Source organism: Camponotus vicinus, unplaced genomic scaffold, assembly GCF_025532165.1.
Source record: "Camponotus vicinus isolate PSW18456_S1 unplaced genomic scaffold, iyCamVici1.0 SCAF_5, whole genome shotgun sequence".
Lineage (NCBI taxonomy): Eukaryota > Metazoa > Arthropoda > Insecta > Hymenoptera > Formicidae > Camponotus > Camponotus vicinus.
In genome coordinates, this window is record NW_028141977.1 from 10,519,905 (window position 1) to 10,536,823 (window position 16,919).

The window sequence follows — 16,919 nt, forward strand, 5'->3', positions numbered from 1 at the left end:
ACTCTCTGTCGACGGTATCGACACCTTTGATGTCTGTGAAGTCTCTAAAATGGAGTGAGCAACATTACTAGATTTCCCGATGTAATTCGACGCTGATTGGCCGGATCTGAAAGTGGAAACCAATCATATTCGATTGCTATTTAGCGGTTGAGTCCGCTGAATGCGGCCATAGAGATTCGCAACACTGGTTGTTCTAGCATCTCTATCTGAATTTTAAACCGAGTTTGACATAGGACACCGATAACCTCATTTTGATAATCTTATTTATTTTTCAATTTAGTAATCTTACACTCTCATTAACAATAACTCAGAATTCTAATAGTTCAGATAGAATGAGATGAAATATATCATTGGCAATTTTTAAAATTGAGATAGAAGATAAAAACACTGGAAAAAAGGATACTTATATGCAGGTAAAAACATCTTTTTACTTCTTAAATTTGACAATTATTAAGTTTAACAATAATTTTTTTTTTCAGAAATTAGAATTCTTTAGCTAGTAAATACACGTTGGAATAAAATAATCTTGTCATAATTCAATAGAGAAGAAGGATATGACGGAAGAGAACGCGATGATGTCTAAATCAAAAGACGGAGACACAGAGGGCAGAGATATGGATATGAAATGTTATTTCAACAACGCAATGCCTGCGATCTTTGATAAAGTCGTCCTGCCTAAAAGGTCCGACTTCTTCGATATACAATCAATCCCTGTAGGTCTAGTTTCAGACTATGGTCCTTTTTCCGATGTCGCGTCAACGAGCTCTTTCGATACGGATACTCTGCGAACTTCTACGCCTTTGCTGTTGGACGCGACGATTGATCGAGTAGAGCACAACGCGTTGAGCGATGCGCATCGAGATGCCTGGATACCATCGGATCATACGCGAAAAATACTACGCTCTATCGCGACCTCCGCAGCTGGCACCAATCACTTGGATCGTGAGAATCTCACTATGCCTGGACTGGCCGTACAGGGCGACATGCCGGATTTGATCAAGAACGCATCTATCCACTTTTTGGGCGAGGATGAGAACATCCATCGAAATGTGCTCACGGCGTCCGATGTGACACAAGATGAACGTGGTTTGAGGAATCTGATACAAGCCGGTTGCTACCGAGCGGCGGTCAATCTGTCTGGCAGACTATTAGCTATCTATGCCCAAGGCTACGGCAAGATTAATCAACCTAGCAAGCATACTCCTCATTCTCTACAGCTCTGGTATACGAGACTCTCGCTGTTGGTCAAATTGAGGCAGATGGACGTATTAGAAAACGAATCGAAGCCGTTTGGTAATCTCGATAAACCCGACATGTATTTCACCTTCTATCCAGAATTATACGGCACCAGACCAGGATCTATGGCATCATTTGCTTTCAGATTATTGTTGGCAGAGATTCCCTCGTATTACGACAAAGCGAAACAAGCGTTAGATAATTTGTATAAACTTTTAGCGACCGTCCACCAGATTATAGCCAATTTTCATGCCGGTCTTAGCGGTGAAGGAACACACGTGAAGATCAGTGAATCTGATCAGCGCGAGGCCGTAAAACTGTGGACAGCTAGAAAATCCAGAATCCTTATTTCCATTGTCAATTGTGCCATCGGTATGAGAAATTATATTCTTGCGATAGAGATACTGGAAGACCTGTGCAAGCTACCTGATTGGACTACGGAGCAGCTAGGTATTTTGAAATCGGCCATAGGAAGGGTGCATTTGTTCCTCGGCGACGTCTCAGCGGCGGAAAAGTTTCTCGTTCGCAGTAATAAGGAAGAGAAGACAACGAGTGTCCGAGAATTGGTGGACAGCGGATTAATGGCAGTTGCACAAAATGCCTTTCAAGAAGCCTACAACTACTTCCAATCGGCATCGGCGATGGATCCGTCCAATGTAATGTTGACTAATAACATGGCAGTGTGTTTGTTGTATACTGGCCAGTTGAGAGCAGCTGTGTGGTTGTTTGAGAGCGTCGTCAATAGAAATCCTTTGAAAAGTCTGCAAGAGCCCATTTTATTGAACATGTGCACATCGTACGAGTTACATACGACGCATTGTAAGCAACCGAAATTGCATCTATTGCGGCAGCTAAATAGATACAAGGGTGACGCAGCCGATATTCAGTGTCTAAAATTAGCTATGTAACATTAGTCATGAATATTCTCTGTTAATGTTAATGTTACACCTTGAGACCTGAGCCCGTTATTCTCTTGAAGAGAGAAAATAAATTATAAATTTGGTTATCTAGTTAATTAAAATATGTACAAATATAATAGGATTGTAAGCTTTAGTACAGCAGTAATTTGCGTCTTTATAAGAAAATTGAGAAAATTATTTTAAATTGAATTCTCTTGCCTTCGATTTTAATAACTGACTTTGTTAAATATTTAATTCTCTTATGTCTAAGATTAATTTTCGTAGATTTGAAATAAAGTCCATTGTTGTTTGATTAAAAAAAAGAGAGTTATACATTTTTTAATACTAAATACAATTGTGAATTCGTGCTGTATGTGTGGTATTTGGGCTCGGATGACAAAATGTTAAATCTCAGGAAAAATGTAAATATTGTGATAATAATAATAGTAAAATATATCTAATGTTTAGTTATACTTCTAGATTTTTCAGAGCTTTTAGTCTCACATCACATTGCTGAGATATAACATGCCATACTTATTCATGTTATCCACATATCCTATCCGTATTTTATATTATATGTTTCAGGTGATTATTTAAGAATCGTGCATGCAAGATCATATTCCAGGGTTATTGATCGCATAGAAAACAATAGTGGGACATCAAAGTAAAATAGCCTTTATTACATCGTGAAACGAGGACAATTTAACGAATGTTCAACAATTGCTATAGTTTTCTCTTTTCACACTCTCTTCTTCGCTCTACTTTTTCTCACGCGTGTAAACATATATATTCACGCACGTCTTTTCTTTTCCTTCGCTTCTCGATTTATTCCCCGCGTTTTTATTATTATTACTTTTTTTTTTAATCGAAAGAATACGAGTATCGCAGCACGTTTTCCGAAAATATATATTATGTAATAAAACCAATATGTTTTGCTATTTTTCTTGCGTTTATAACATGCGTTTTCTTTATCTGCACATCGGTTTTCTGCATTCAGTTTCTCGCATTGTTTCCTCGTTTTTTTCTTTTTTTATTTTTCTATCTTATTTTTCTTATTTTTAATCTTTAAAACTGGCATTTTAAACTGGCTAATTTACTCTTTCGCTCTCTTTCTCTCTCTCTCTCTCACACTCTTTCTTATTATCGCGCGATTACATCGTAGCACATATTATTAGATTATTGGATTCCCAAACTGCACTCTTTCTCGCTCTCTCTCCCTGCAGAAAAAAGGCACGAACTGGCGGAAAAGTCGGCCTAACTGTATAATATTTTCATTTATTTATTATGGATGGAACTTCGTGTCTCACATACATTATTTTTCTTTATTTCCTCTCTTTCCCTACCGTCGTCCCATGGGCCTCACGGCGATTTAAGCCCGTTGAATCGTTAGTGCCGCGAAAATTAACGACATAGTGAGCGCAGCGCAAGAATCTCCGCATATATAGATTATAATTTGTAATATATCAATTAATTTATATTAATTAATTAATTTGTGTATGCTATTATATGCGTCCGTCTCGAATGCCCATCGTCAATGATCAAATTCGGTAGGATCGTTCTTCATTAGACTATTTTGAATGTTAATTTTAATTTTTTTTACAGAGGACAATATTTATTTCAACCAGAACAAAAAATAAAACATTTTTCGCATTTTAAACAATAAAAAAATTGTGTATTATTCCATATAAAATTAATATCGAGAATCTCTTACAACAGTTACAATATTATCGTATACAAAAATATCAGAATCAAAGCCGTAACTAAAATTTAGGAAAAGTGAGTTGTTACTCTTATCAAGAATATATATTTAACATAAATATATTTTCGAGACAGATATCATTTTTAATGTATATAATAATTTTTAATTATTTTGAATGTTTTATAAAAGATAACATATAAAAGATATGTATATAAAAGAAACTTTTATAAAGTATATAAAAGAAATTTTTATATACAAACACACTTGTGTTTCACTTTTTAAATTCAAAAAATACTTTGTTACGTATTCTTTTAAATATTATTTTTATAAAATATAAAATAAAGAACACAGAATTATATTAATTCGATTTGTAATAACAAAAATAAAGCTAAATAAAGTTTTAAAATAATTTTTGAGAATAATTTGCTATTGATAATTATTCTTGTATTATGTATAATTAATTTCTCGGAAAAATATCTGGTATAAATGAAATTAAATTATCACTTTATGTGCAAATTTTAGTTACGTATTCCGATTATAATTCCGATTATAACTATTTCATTTCATTTATATGTGAAAGTATGTAAAGCTTTAAAAAATTGTTAATTTAGCGATAGCATATTTTAAAAGTAACGAAATTTATATCCTGGAAATATTACGATAAATTCTATAGAATTAGTTGCGTGACAAGTTTTAAAACCTGTTCGTTTTTTATCATTAAATTACAAATTAATTATAAAATTACATCGTTCGGAGCTTGCGCAACAGGCACTACATCGCCTCAAAAAGAGCCTTTCAAATTATCTCTTTCTCTCTTTTTTCTCTCGTTCGAGTACGTTCACACTTTGTCATATTACATTAATATCCACATCGCTATTCCTGGCAATTAAATGTAATTTTGTGTACATATATATCTAATATATAATATATACACAATTGTGTATATAATATATATATACATATGCCACTTTATAGTAAATTTATCTTCTTTTATATGTCTACAATATTTATATATATTTATGTATACTAGTGTAATATGTGCTTACGCCGTCTAATCTCTAAAAAAGAAACAGTACATTATTGTCTGCAGTATTTTTGTTTTCGAGTATTTATATATATAATATATACAATTCATTTTTGGTATTTATATATAATATATAAGTCAATGAAAAGCTCAATGGCGTGACCATATAGTATTCATTGAGTACAATAAATCTGAAAATTCTCGTACGCTTCACGAAACTCCTATATGCATAATCGATCCACAATTTATTTCGCAGACTATAGAAAAGGAAAAAAAAGGGGAGAAGTGTAATAAAATAGGATCTTTGCTACTTGTCTTCTTAATCGCTATTTGTCAGGAAAATTCGTAATAATTTATTCTTTACGTTATCGATCTCTGGCGAACGAAAATAAAAGCAAAGATAGTGCAATCAAGGAATATCGTGAAGGTAATTCTGTTTTCGACGACGATGTCGCACTAACATTTATGTAATTTTTCGTTTATCTTGGCAACACTAGGCAAGCTCGGTCGTTCACGGAAGGCATCGTATGGTGCTTATTAAATCGTTGCTTCAACAATCATAACAATTTTCATCGCTCTTATCTTTTCCCTTTTCCGCTTATTATCTTTCTAGTTATTATCTTCGCTGTTGCTTTTCTTTTTGTTTTATCTCGTTATTGTTCGTTCGGGAGATAATGTCGATGCACAAAAGCTGGCGCGACTTACATAAGTTTTTTTTTTTTCGTTATTCAGTAGTACGTACATATATTGAGGCAAGCGGGTCGCAAAAGCTCCCGAATCAGAGGAGAGAAATGTAATATAATATAATATATTTTATATATATAATATCTATATACGTATATATATAATATTGTCTTCGTAAGTTTCCTGCCTTTCCCTCTTGATGTCTTAACCCATTGTTGGTCGTGAAATCACTTAAAAAGTTACTCGAAGAGCGAAGATAGAGGATTGTGACAACAATATAATTTTATTGAGTTCGAAATTATGTAACTAAAGTTATCAAAATTATATAGCATCTTCAATTCTTAATATAAATACAAAGTAGAACGAACTCGAACGATTCAATTACGTACTAAACTCAAAAGAACCGAGACACAGAAGTTACAACAGACTAAAAGGAATAAAGAGTTTAAACATTATAATAAAATAAAAAAATATAAAAACATCGAGGAACGAAATGTCATTTAAAATATCCATTGAATTTTTTAACGAATAGATACAATTAGGAACTTGTAACTAGCTTGTCGCTTGTAACTAAATAAAATGCAATTAAGAATCGTTGCTGACCATAAAGGGGAACGAGCGAGAATAGTTTTTTTTCGCGCCGATAAAGAGAAATTACAATAATTCTATGTGTCGGATGTAAGGAAGAGATCCGTTGCAGTCGAATTAGTCGCTGCTCGATCAATTAGTGTACTATCTCGTATCCGTATAATATTACATTATAATTATATAAAAATATATTTCTTATATAATCATATATTAACACTATAATAAATGAGTATTATAAGCATTATATCTGCCCATTTTTCATCTTTCTTTTTTTTTCTTTCGTAGAATGGTAGTGGTACACGATGCCTGTCGCGGATAACCGAAGCTTCTATACACACGAAACGTCAAGGACGTACCGGTTTGCCGTATGCCGCACACAACTGGCACAAAATTTTAATAATACGGTAATATCTGTATCTCATATTTCTTTCTCATCTTCTTTATCAATAACAATATCACTTATCACTTGTAGTACTCGTGTAAATAAAAAGACGCATAAACTGTTATAAAATACATTCTCGAGTATTATCAATCTGTAGAGTATATATATATGTATATATATATAATATACGTTCTTATCTATACGCGTCCGAACGAATAAAATCATATAAACGTCATAATATAATAATTTTAATAGTAAATGTTGGAAGCATTTAATATCATATTTAGGTGTTATGGTTATTCGGGCCTCGGATTTCGGTGAAAAGATTATTGCGAGGTTTTGATGCGCGTTATCCTTCATCGCATCTTTTCGACAAATCTTTGGATTTTCAATACAAAGACTTCTTATACAATAGCATTAAAATACAAGACATCTTTATATTGTCAATACAAAAGACACAAAGACAATCTAATGCTTTGGATACTCTTTTTTTAGAATTTCTTTTATAAACATCTTCGAATTTCTGTATTATTCAGGTCCATCGAAATTATCGATCTACTGGCTTGCCAGATGAAACATATATGCCGCACGCTTCGGGAAGTTGTTTGTGCTATATTGCAGAAACAAAATCGGGATTTCGATGAAAGGTGCCACGCGGTGCTATTCGTTGCAAGAGGAAAAAGTGATAAATAAAACGAAGAGGCCCTGAGAAAACGGATCCTCGCGGAATGTGTAGCGCATTTTACTATGTACTACGTATTTGCATCGTCTCAAATAATCACGTTGTATTATAGGAATAATACATTATCGACTTGCCACCTTGTAAGTACAATAGAATTAAAAAGAATATATCTCGCATGACATCAATCACCGACCCGCATGGCCCTTAAATTTCACGTTTTCTCTCTCTCTCTCTCTCTCCTTATTTCATTCTTTCTTTCTACATATACAATAATGTATAATAATAATAGTAATATAATAATAATATAGCCTTTTCTCATCAAGTGAAGTTATTCATTGTAGAGAGGCGGAACATGAGATTCTAATCTTCGTCTTTACGCCCGACGAAGTCTTTTAATGTTAAGCTCAATTAAGCTGTCAGATATATTTGATTCGGTAAACTCAATATATCTCTTTCTTTACCTGTGTAGAACGAGCATTCGTTTTACACTATGCGCGATTTCCATTCTCATAAATTCGAATTATCTTTGGAATTTAACTTTTAGAAATTACATGTCGAAATACACACATGGCATTATTTCGCAGAAATTGCTTAAAAGATGAACATTCTTTTTTATCTTTCATTTAACGTCGAACCTAGTTTACATATTAACATTAATTTTACGAATGGATATCGCGCTCTACATACGCTCTTCGGACGTGGCTAACAAATTTGTACATTAATTAGTTTTTTATTATTGTCATGATATATATAATATTTTGTTAATAAAAATACTAAAATATTATGTATATTATATAATATATATAATAGATTATTGCATTATGCTTTTTTGGTACCGTTACATGCGTTTGGTTTATTTGTCAACGCCACTTATCGCGAATAGTTTCTTTTCGTTTCTATTTTTTTCACCGGTATTGTTTCTTTTCTTTAAATCTAAAACCGGTTAACACACATGCATACACAGGCGATACAAGAAAGACGTTATGAACGTCTTTCATATTCTCAATCACAAATTCTAATCTTTATTTTCGATTTCTCGCTTAAACCATTTTTCAGGTTCTTTTTTTCGAAGTACGAACCGATCATCAATAAAATGCCATGGTTTTGTAATGTGATGTCGCGCGCAGCATCTTATATATATCTATATATTTATATTATAGCTTCGTATGAAACGTCGCGCGGCTCCCTTTAAAGTTCATGCGAGAGGAAAGTATGAAGGCGTTCTAGCGGTTTCTCATAAGACATAAAAATCTCGGAGGAAAAATTCACATAGAGAAGAGGGGATTCTAAACGTAAGACAAAAAAAGAACTGCATATATTAATCTAGATAAGCGAGCGAACTTTAGATGAGCAGGTGGAGCATTTCTATTCTCTGTAGGGCTTGCAATAAGAGTAACGATGATTCATGTGCTGGCTATAGGAGCCGGAGTGAGAAAAGCGCTTGAGGCACTTGGAGCACTGGAAAGGTTTTTCGCCGCTGTGTAGCCGCTTGTGTTCAGTCAGATGATGCTTGTGCTTGAACGCTCTTGGACACTCCACGCATTTGTACGGCCTTTGCCCTAACATTTGTCAATTTTGTTAATATTCATAACAAAGGGGGCCCCGCACATTTTATATGAAAAAAGGCTTCGGTCAAATTGGCTGAAATTGAAATATGTTAGTTTAGGTGGTGTTGATCAAGTTTCCTCAGGCAAAAAGTCCGAAAATCAAAAGTATAAAAAATACGATGATTTGAAGTCCGAGGAAACTTTTGATTAGCATCACCTAAACTATAACATATTTCAATTCCAGCCAATTTGACTGAAGCCACTTTTTTCATATAAAATGTGTGCAGGGTCCTTTAAAAACACAATAAACTCAAGAAAAATCAAGACTTCTTGCAATAAATTTGAATAAAAAAAGAATAGATAAAAAAATAAATGGAAATATATATATATAATTTTATAATTCCATTTTAAAATAATATATATAATTAATAGAATGTTATTTTTCAATATATCAAATATTCTTAATACAACATTGAAGAGTTGTAAAAAGAAAAATCTGTTTTCGTTAAAGATAAATTATTTTTAAACTGAATAATGACTCTCATTAAAATCACGATAACAATAAAGATAATAATATACCCACCGGAATGTTCATACTTGTGTCTCATAAGAGAACTATGTTTGGAGAATGTTTTGTCGCACCGATCACAGGAATAAAGACCCTGCTCGATTTCTGCTGCTGCAGGGATTGCTTCCAATTGAGGTGCAATTTCACTTTCACCTTTCGTATTTATTTGATTTTGATTCTAACAAATAATACACGAATTATATCATTTATATAAAATTTTGAGATTAATATTTTATTTTTTATTACCTTTGTAATTATCTCTCCATTTGTAGGTGTACGCTTTGGTTCAATAGAATCAGTAGCAGTCTCTTCGTCTATAACGAGAGGCGAATCCTCGAGATCGTCGTTGTCAATATTTGGAGCTGGATTATCATCCTTTTGCTCACAAGGAGACGAGGTATTTCTACTCGATATATCGCTTTCTTTGGTCGTTGATGCAACAAGTGCTTCTTTTTTAGACAGATCCAAAGGCTGCTCGATAACAGTTTGATTTCCCAGAGTTAAAGGTACCAAAGCCGGTGGCATTTTTGATTCTCTTCGATCCCGGGCTCGAGAATTTTGAAACCAAACCTACAAAATAAAAATACATATAATGTACAGAGTTTTCTTTAAAATCAAACTGACCAATTTTGAAAAGAAATAGAAGAAAATAAATATTTTTTGTTAGAGATATTTCTATCTGCGACGTTTCGTTTTTTATTATATTCAAACTCTCAATAGAATAAAGGTTTTTTAATGTTCTTAATAAGTACGTGATGTATTTATCATTATGGAGTGATATACTTGGATAAAATTAAGTGATATGCATCTTATAGAGCAGTTAATTGTAATAAACAGCACAGAGACACTCAATGTTTCGATGATGTCATATTTGTATTGAAGTTAATAGAGGAATATCTGAGCATTTACTATAAAAAGAATGAATCACTCTTGTGTGATTTGTTCCATTTTTTGTTCAACATTACACAATATAATTTAATTTTTCCATGTCTTCCATTTATATGCTTGTTAAAGTCATGAAATTTTATATCAAGTAATATCTAAACAAAAGAGAAAGTGTAGAAAAAAGTATTAAAAAATGTTTGATTTATCTCTCTACTTCAGTCATCTACTTTACTCTATATTTGTTAATCTAATTTTTTAATCTTTTATATATATATTGTAAATGTAGTGTACCAATTGCTCTGATCAACTGTTATAGATTTATTAAATATTAACTATTAATATTACATAAAAAAATATCAGAATAAGTTTTAATTTAATATAATTAATCAATATTTTTAATCTACACACCTGCACCACACGAGTGGGGAAATTTATACAGTTAGCGATCATGATGATCTCCTCCTTTTTAGGTCGCGGATTGATAGAGTAGTAACCTTTCAAAATGGCCAATTGTTCATCATCTATGAGCGACCTAGCTCTAACCCTTCTACCGTTGTCGTTGTGAGTGTGGTTGCCCTCATCTTCGTCCTCCGAATCTGGCTCAGAACTGTCCTCCATCTTTCTCTTACTGACTGATCTCGATGTCGGATGATTGATATTTTCTAATTTCGCAGCTAAACCCTCGCTCTGCGAGTCGTATTGGTCTGATGCGGTCCAATCTGGATAATGCGTCATCTCACTGGACATTTCACTATCTTGATCCTGTATACACATGTAAGATTTTAATGTTCAAATCAATTTCATTACAAAAGCAAAAATTTATAAAACATAGATATTAAAGTTCTATAGATTCATAAATTAATTTATATAATTGTGCTTTTTTTTACCAAGTTTATTAAGAATTGATCTTCTGTTTCTTACAGTTTTCATTGTTTAACTTTTAGAATTATAAATTATTATTATTTTAATATTTATTAAATTTGTTGCAAATATGTAGATAGATTGTAAATAAGAAATATTTTTGTTGAATTTCATTACCTGATAATCTTCCTCAAGTTCTCGCTTCATTGTAGCTGGAGACGTGGAGAGTTTCCGCACATTCGCTTCAAGTAGCTGTTTCGTCACGGAAGTATTTACGGTCTCTAGAATTCGCCGAACAGCATCGAGACTCTGCATTGGATCCGCTGGCGCGGGAGACTCTTTACCCTCAGTGCCCTCGGTTCCCTCGGAATCCGCTGTTGATGGACTCATCACTTCCCGATGCGTCTCAAACTGTTCAGCGATTTCATCGAGCCGCTTAGAGTGCAATTGATTCAGTAACTTTCCTATCGAAGACTGCAGGATATAATTTCCGTATCCCATCATTTGAGGCAGCAAGGTTGGCACATCATAAATACCTAAATATTAAACAAATTAGACTTAGGAAACTAGAGAATGAGACATGTTTTATTAAACTTTTGTTTATAAATTTCTCGACAAATATTTGTCTATAAAAAATATCAAGAAACATTATTTATTATAATTATTCGATTTTCAATTCATCTTGAAATATTCAAAATCAGAGTGGATAAAATTGATAATTTATTATATAACGCGTGCTTTTTAAATATAATCTTAAGTATCTAAAATGGAATTTGTATCACACATTTGCTTAATTCTGAACTCCTTAAATATTTTTATAACCAAGATTTACTCTAAAATTTTATGTAAAGTCCACTAAAAGTCAATTAAAAAATTGCACTTTGCTATCTATTCTTAGTAGAACAGAAAGAGTTCTTTAATTTTTTATTTGATAAATAAAATTATTATCTCCATACTTTTTCTTAAATCTTCCAAATTGCCTACTAAATTCACAAGAAATAAAAGATCAATGAAGAGTATGTAAATGTAGTAACATATTCATGCACACAAATATAAATATAGAGAAATACATTTTAAAAAATATTGATCATTAATAGAATTACCTGCTGCAGCTTCCCTTTGTATTTCCTGATAATCCGAAGGTGACAATTTCGGCAAAATCGGCAGGAATGTGTTATTATTAGCTGTCAACAGATCAACTTCACGTCGTCCCGATAACGGTTGATGCGTTTTTTTCGGTCCCCGATCGACATTACTTATAGTATTTTGTCTTGACTTTTTTAGATTCATTATCAAACACTTCTTTGCCGTCATATGGCTCGAATACGAACCAGAGTGAGAGAAACGTTTGCCGCAATTGTTACATTGGAATGGCTTCTCACCGCTGTGAATGCGCAGGTGTTCCTGCAAGAAGAAAGTCGAATTTTAAGTTAAAAGCAAACGTTATTAAGATTATATATTTTCTTTGTGATAATATACGAAAAAATTAATTTACGTAAAAAATAAAAATTAATATTAAATAAATATTAAATTATCAAAAATAGTTACTTACTTTATGATGTAATATATAATGATATAAAATAAATACAATTAATTGTTAAAATAAATAAAACAGTGTATATAAAAAAATAATATAATAGAATAAAAAATAGTGAAATAATATTATATATTATAATATATCATTATACATATAATAATAAAGTACCTTAAGGTGATGTTTGAATTTGAAGGCCTTTTCACAATGGGGACACTTGAACTTTCGTAAAACGGCACTTTCGTCATGACTAATCATGTGCCTTTGTAACCGGTAGACGTTGGCAAAGGTTTTGCTACACACCTTGCAAGACTGTTGAATTATTAAAAAAATTAATTGTAATATATGTATACATATAACAATATAATAGACGAGCTCGAGGAACAAATAACAGATATATTTGTGCAATATATATTAAAATGAAACACAAATGAAACAATTCACGAAAATCTTAAAAAATTAAAGTTTACAAAAATAACATTTATGATTAAAAAACAAATATGTCGCGAATGGCAAAATAATAACACAAAATACAATAATGATTTGTTGACACAAATTTCCGTTTTAGACTGGGCTCTCTTCTTTGATAGAGTTTATGTTGTTATTGTTCATGGACTCCAAAGGTCAGCCAAGATCAAAATTCATCATCTACCACAAGTTTCATCCAGAACTTGCGGAAAAAAAAAATAAAATTGAAATCAAATAACCATCTGAAAATTTAAAAAGTATTGAAATAATGTAATGCAATTAAGTGCAAATTCAAAATTCAACAAAAACATGACTCATCAATGGAGAAACCATAACAGACACAAAATCAAAACCAAATATGAAACCGCAGAACTGTGATATTCGCGATAAGATTGAAATTACTTATATATAATTGATTGCATATTTTTTTATGAGAAGCTTTCTTTTTATTAAGCGTCAATTATTTTTTTGACATGTTATATTAATTTCTTACATGAATATCTTTTTGATGTTTATTCATTTGGAAAATGAATTAAAAGTTACTTGGTAAATTTTATTGCCTAATGACTTGAATCGAAGGCTTGTCATGCTTGTTATTTATTGGGAATCATTAAGAATCTTTGAAGATGGAACAAAAGCACGATTTTTTTGAATATATAGATGTATATAGTTTTTTATGCGTATATAGAATTGCATCCTATTATGACATGTGTTATTTTGTCATTCTGACAGTTTAAAATGATCCGAAACAGAAGCAAAACGTTCAAATGTATAATAACATTTCTTTAAAGACAATTCTTTGCGTTTGTTTTCTAAGCCCTAGTTTCTTATTTTGTTCATTATGATATTTGTTTTTTATTATTAGAGTCATATCTAATAATATATCACTTCGTTCTTGTCAAATATTTTATTGCTGAAAAGGCATAAATGAAAAATCAATATGTATGGATATACCTAATATTATTTTCATACTAAAAATGACTTATAATTTAGATTGAAGATAGTTTACCTTGAGAAAATATCGACAAATAAGTGCATATGTCGAAATGAAATTTATATAATTTAGCTAATAATTCGAAATAATAAATTAGTTTCATCACAATTATAAAATATGATTTACATTACTGTAAAAAAGCGATCGGTTAGAAAAGAAAGTACACCAAGAAGGTACCTCCTATCACCTTACTTAAAGACATTCCTATTCCCTTCTCCGCGAAAATTGTGTGCGAAAAGCAGACAAGCGGCGCCTTTCAATGGAAAGCTGGCTCCTACTTTTGGAGGGGTATAATCGATAAGTTCCCGCGCAGGACGCGAACAACCAAGCCCCCGAGCAGCGAGTGTGTCCTTGACGGGTCATCGCGATCACTCACCACTTGGGAAAACTGGGCGTTGAGATCGTGCTTATCGATGGTATAGGACGTTTTGTGCGTGTCCTCGAGGTGAAGCTGCAGGACATGGGCGTCCCGACAGAGGATGCCGCACTGAGGGCACCTTTCGCCACCCTGATGCTGCTGCTGCTTCGCGGATGATCCGCCCTCGCTGTCGCCACCACCATCCCCGCGCGTTCCACCGCTACCACCACCTCCATCGCCGGCAACATCGCCACCTCCTGCGGTTGGCGCTTCACCCGCGCAACCTCCGCCCACCTTTGTATCCACGACACCTGCGTCGTCCTCGCTGCAGCCTGTAACACGCGGACACGTAGTACGACTTTTATATTTCGTCTCGATAGCGCGCCATTGCGAGAAATACACAGAATGATGTGCGTTAAAATCGATCTCGAGATCCTACGATGTGATTTTTTTTAATTCCTCTTTTTTTCTATTTTAAAAGAAATCAATTCTTTAAATAATTACAATTATTTTATAGAAGTTGTATCATTATTTTATAGAAGAGAGTTGTATGTTATATAATATAAAAATTGAAAATTTTGAGAGCGACATAATCAGCTGTTTTTATAAAATTAATAAAATTGAGGGGGAGTTTAATTTATTTCTTTCAGATTTAAATTAATTTTTCTTTCAGATTTAGGGTTTTTTATTTTTCTTATTAAGTTCTTAAAAAATGTAGATTATATTGCATTGTTATGTATTATTGTATTACTATTGTGCTGAACTCGCCGCATTGAAAACACGCGTACGCGAAAGGAAGTGACTTTGATAACACAGTTTCATGACATAATAAAGATAAAAACCGATATTCGGTAAATTCGGATATTGGCGTATAAACACAGGATGCTGTAATAATAAACATAGAATTATCTCTATGTTTACAATGTTTAAGACCAAAATTTGATCTTATTATTTAATCTTCCTAATTTTAATTTTATTAAATTTTAATTTTATTAAGTCAGATAAAAATATGATTTATCGTTTATATTCGCGAGTATTGCTAAAAATAATTCTCTATATTTATCTGTAATAAGTAAAGTGTAATTAACAAATTCCTATTTTTATACATATATATCTACAATCTCGAAAATTAAATACATTCAAGTCATATATCTTGGCTACAGACGACACTTGAATTTAATAACGATCTTAGACGAACAATCTTCACTCTACCAATAAAAATAAATATCTAATATACATAATTAAAAGTTTATATATAATAATATATAATTAAATATTCTATGTAAAATTGAGAAGAAATTATATTCAAACAATAAATTCATCTTTTAATCATAAAATTATTATATTTATTATTTATATTTTTATATTATAGTACTCAATTATCTACTGAAAAATCAAATGTCTGTGTAGTCAAATAATTCAACGCAAGATTAAAAGCATGACTGATTTTTTTCTATAAAAAAAACTTGCTTCACTAAATATTTGTATTATGTTACGTATTCTAAAATATCTGAAAATGATAACATCTAATCCAGTTATTAATTGATAATTTATAAATTAATAATAATTTCAATAACAATCAATTAGAGATACTTATAAAACTGCATACTCCTCATATTCCTCTGTCATAACACGAGATATTAATGTTTCAGCTCCAATGGAAAACTGTACACTCGAGACGAGATAGGAAAGTCGACTATCCGAGATTCTCCGAGTTGGACCGCACGTGCAAGATTGGCCGCGATCAATCAACAACGCGTATCTGGCAGCGAGTATCAGTTTACACGTGCGATGCGTGGAGCTAATCTCGACTACCTTCGTCAATTACCAATATGCATGGCGGGTCATCGTATCAGTCACATAATCCCCGGCGTGGCGCACGTGTACGCGATGCGGAACGAATCCACGTATCTGACGTACTGAAAGAATAAAAGGAAAACAGAGAAAGAGAAAGAGAGAGAGAGAGGGGGGAGAGAGAGGGGGGGGGAGAGAGAGAGAGAGAGAGAGAGACGCGTGCGCGATAGACACAATCGAACTACATAGATAGATAGGGCGTAACGCCAGAGGAAGAAATATCCATGAGCATTGCCAAATGTTTCGCGGCATCGCTATTAAGTACAAGTGCATCCGCAAGCACCACAGTATACACATTCACCGACGCCCACTTTGATGATCGAGCAATGATGCGTCGTTTTGAAGGAGTAAAGAAATTTCTACAATACCAGACAGTTTCTATTATATGGATGTTTCACGAAAGATAAATAATACACAGTACATACATATATCTTGAAAATTGAAGGTAAGTCGTTCAGAGAATTCAAAGAACGTTCTAACTTAGCAGTTTGTTTATTTTGGATGACGCTGAAAGCGTTCTATATATTTCATTGAACAAATAAATTTTAATATGATATATATATATATATATATATATCATATTAAAATTTATTTTAATAAAATTTATTTATTAAAAAAAATTATATATATATATATATATATATATATATATATAT

The 16,919-nt window shown here is 32.4% G+C and overlaps 2 protein-coding genes across 7 annotated transcripts in view; one reads left to right on the top strand and one right to left on the bottom strand.

Moving 5' to 3' along the window:
* The first annotated feature begins 188 nt into the window (after positions 1-188).
* LOC145972215 (trafficking protein particle complex subunit 12) lies at positions 189-3,803 on the top strand. Of its 2 annotated transcripts, none has more exons than XM_083100628.1 (2): positions 189-413; positions 544-3,803. In XM_083100628.1, the coding sequence occupies exon 2, from the start codon at positions 555-557 to the stop codon at positions 2,142-2,144; it is 1,590 nt and encodes a 529-aa protein (XP_082956754.1). In that variant the 5' UTR covers positions 189-413; positions 544-554; the 3' UTR covers positions 2,145-3,803. The 2 variants fall into 2 exon arrangements, with proteins under 2 accessions (XP_082956754.1, XP_082956753.1); XM_083100627.1 differs by having other exon boundaries at positions 190-413; positions 480-3,803.
* Zfh1 (Zn finger homeodomain 1) overlaps positions 2,795-16,919 on the bottom strand; it is a 27,065-nt gene continuing 12,940 nt past the window's right edge. For 2 of the 5 annotated variants that reach the window (XM_083100620.1, XM_083100622.1), the window contains 8 exons: positions 14,428-14,741; positions 12,761-12,901; positions 12,159-12,459; positions 11,233-11,591; positions 10,603-10,956; positions 9,556-9,879; positions 9,325-9,487; positions 2,795-8,753 (listed from right to left, as the gene is read on the bottom strand). In XM_083100620.1, the coding sequence (XP_082956746.1) occupies positions 8,560-8,753; positions 9,325-9,487; positions 9,556-9,879; positions 10,603-10,956; positions 11,233-11,591; positions 12,159-12,459; positions 12,761-12,901; positions 14,428-14,741 (2,150 nt within the window). In that variant the 3' untranslated portion in view covers positions 2,795-8,559. The other 3 variants (XM_083100621.1, XM_083100625.1, XM_083100623.1) reach the window with 3 other exon arrangements.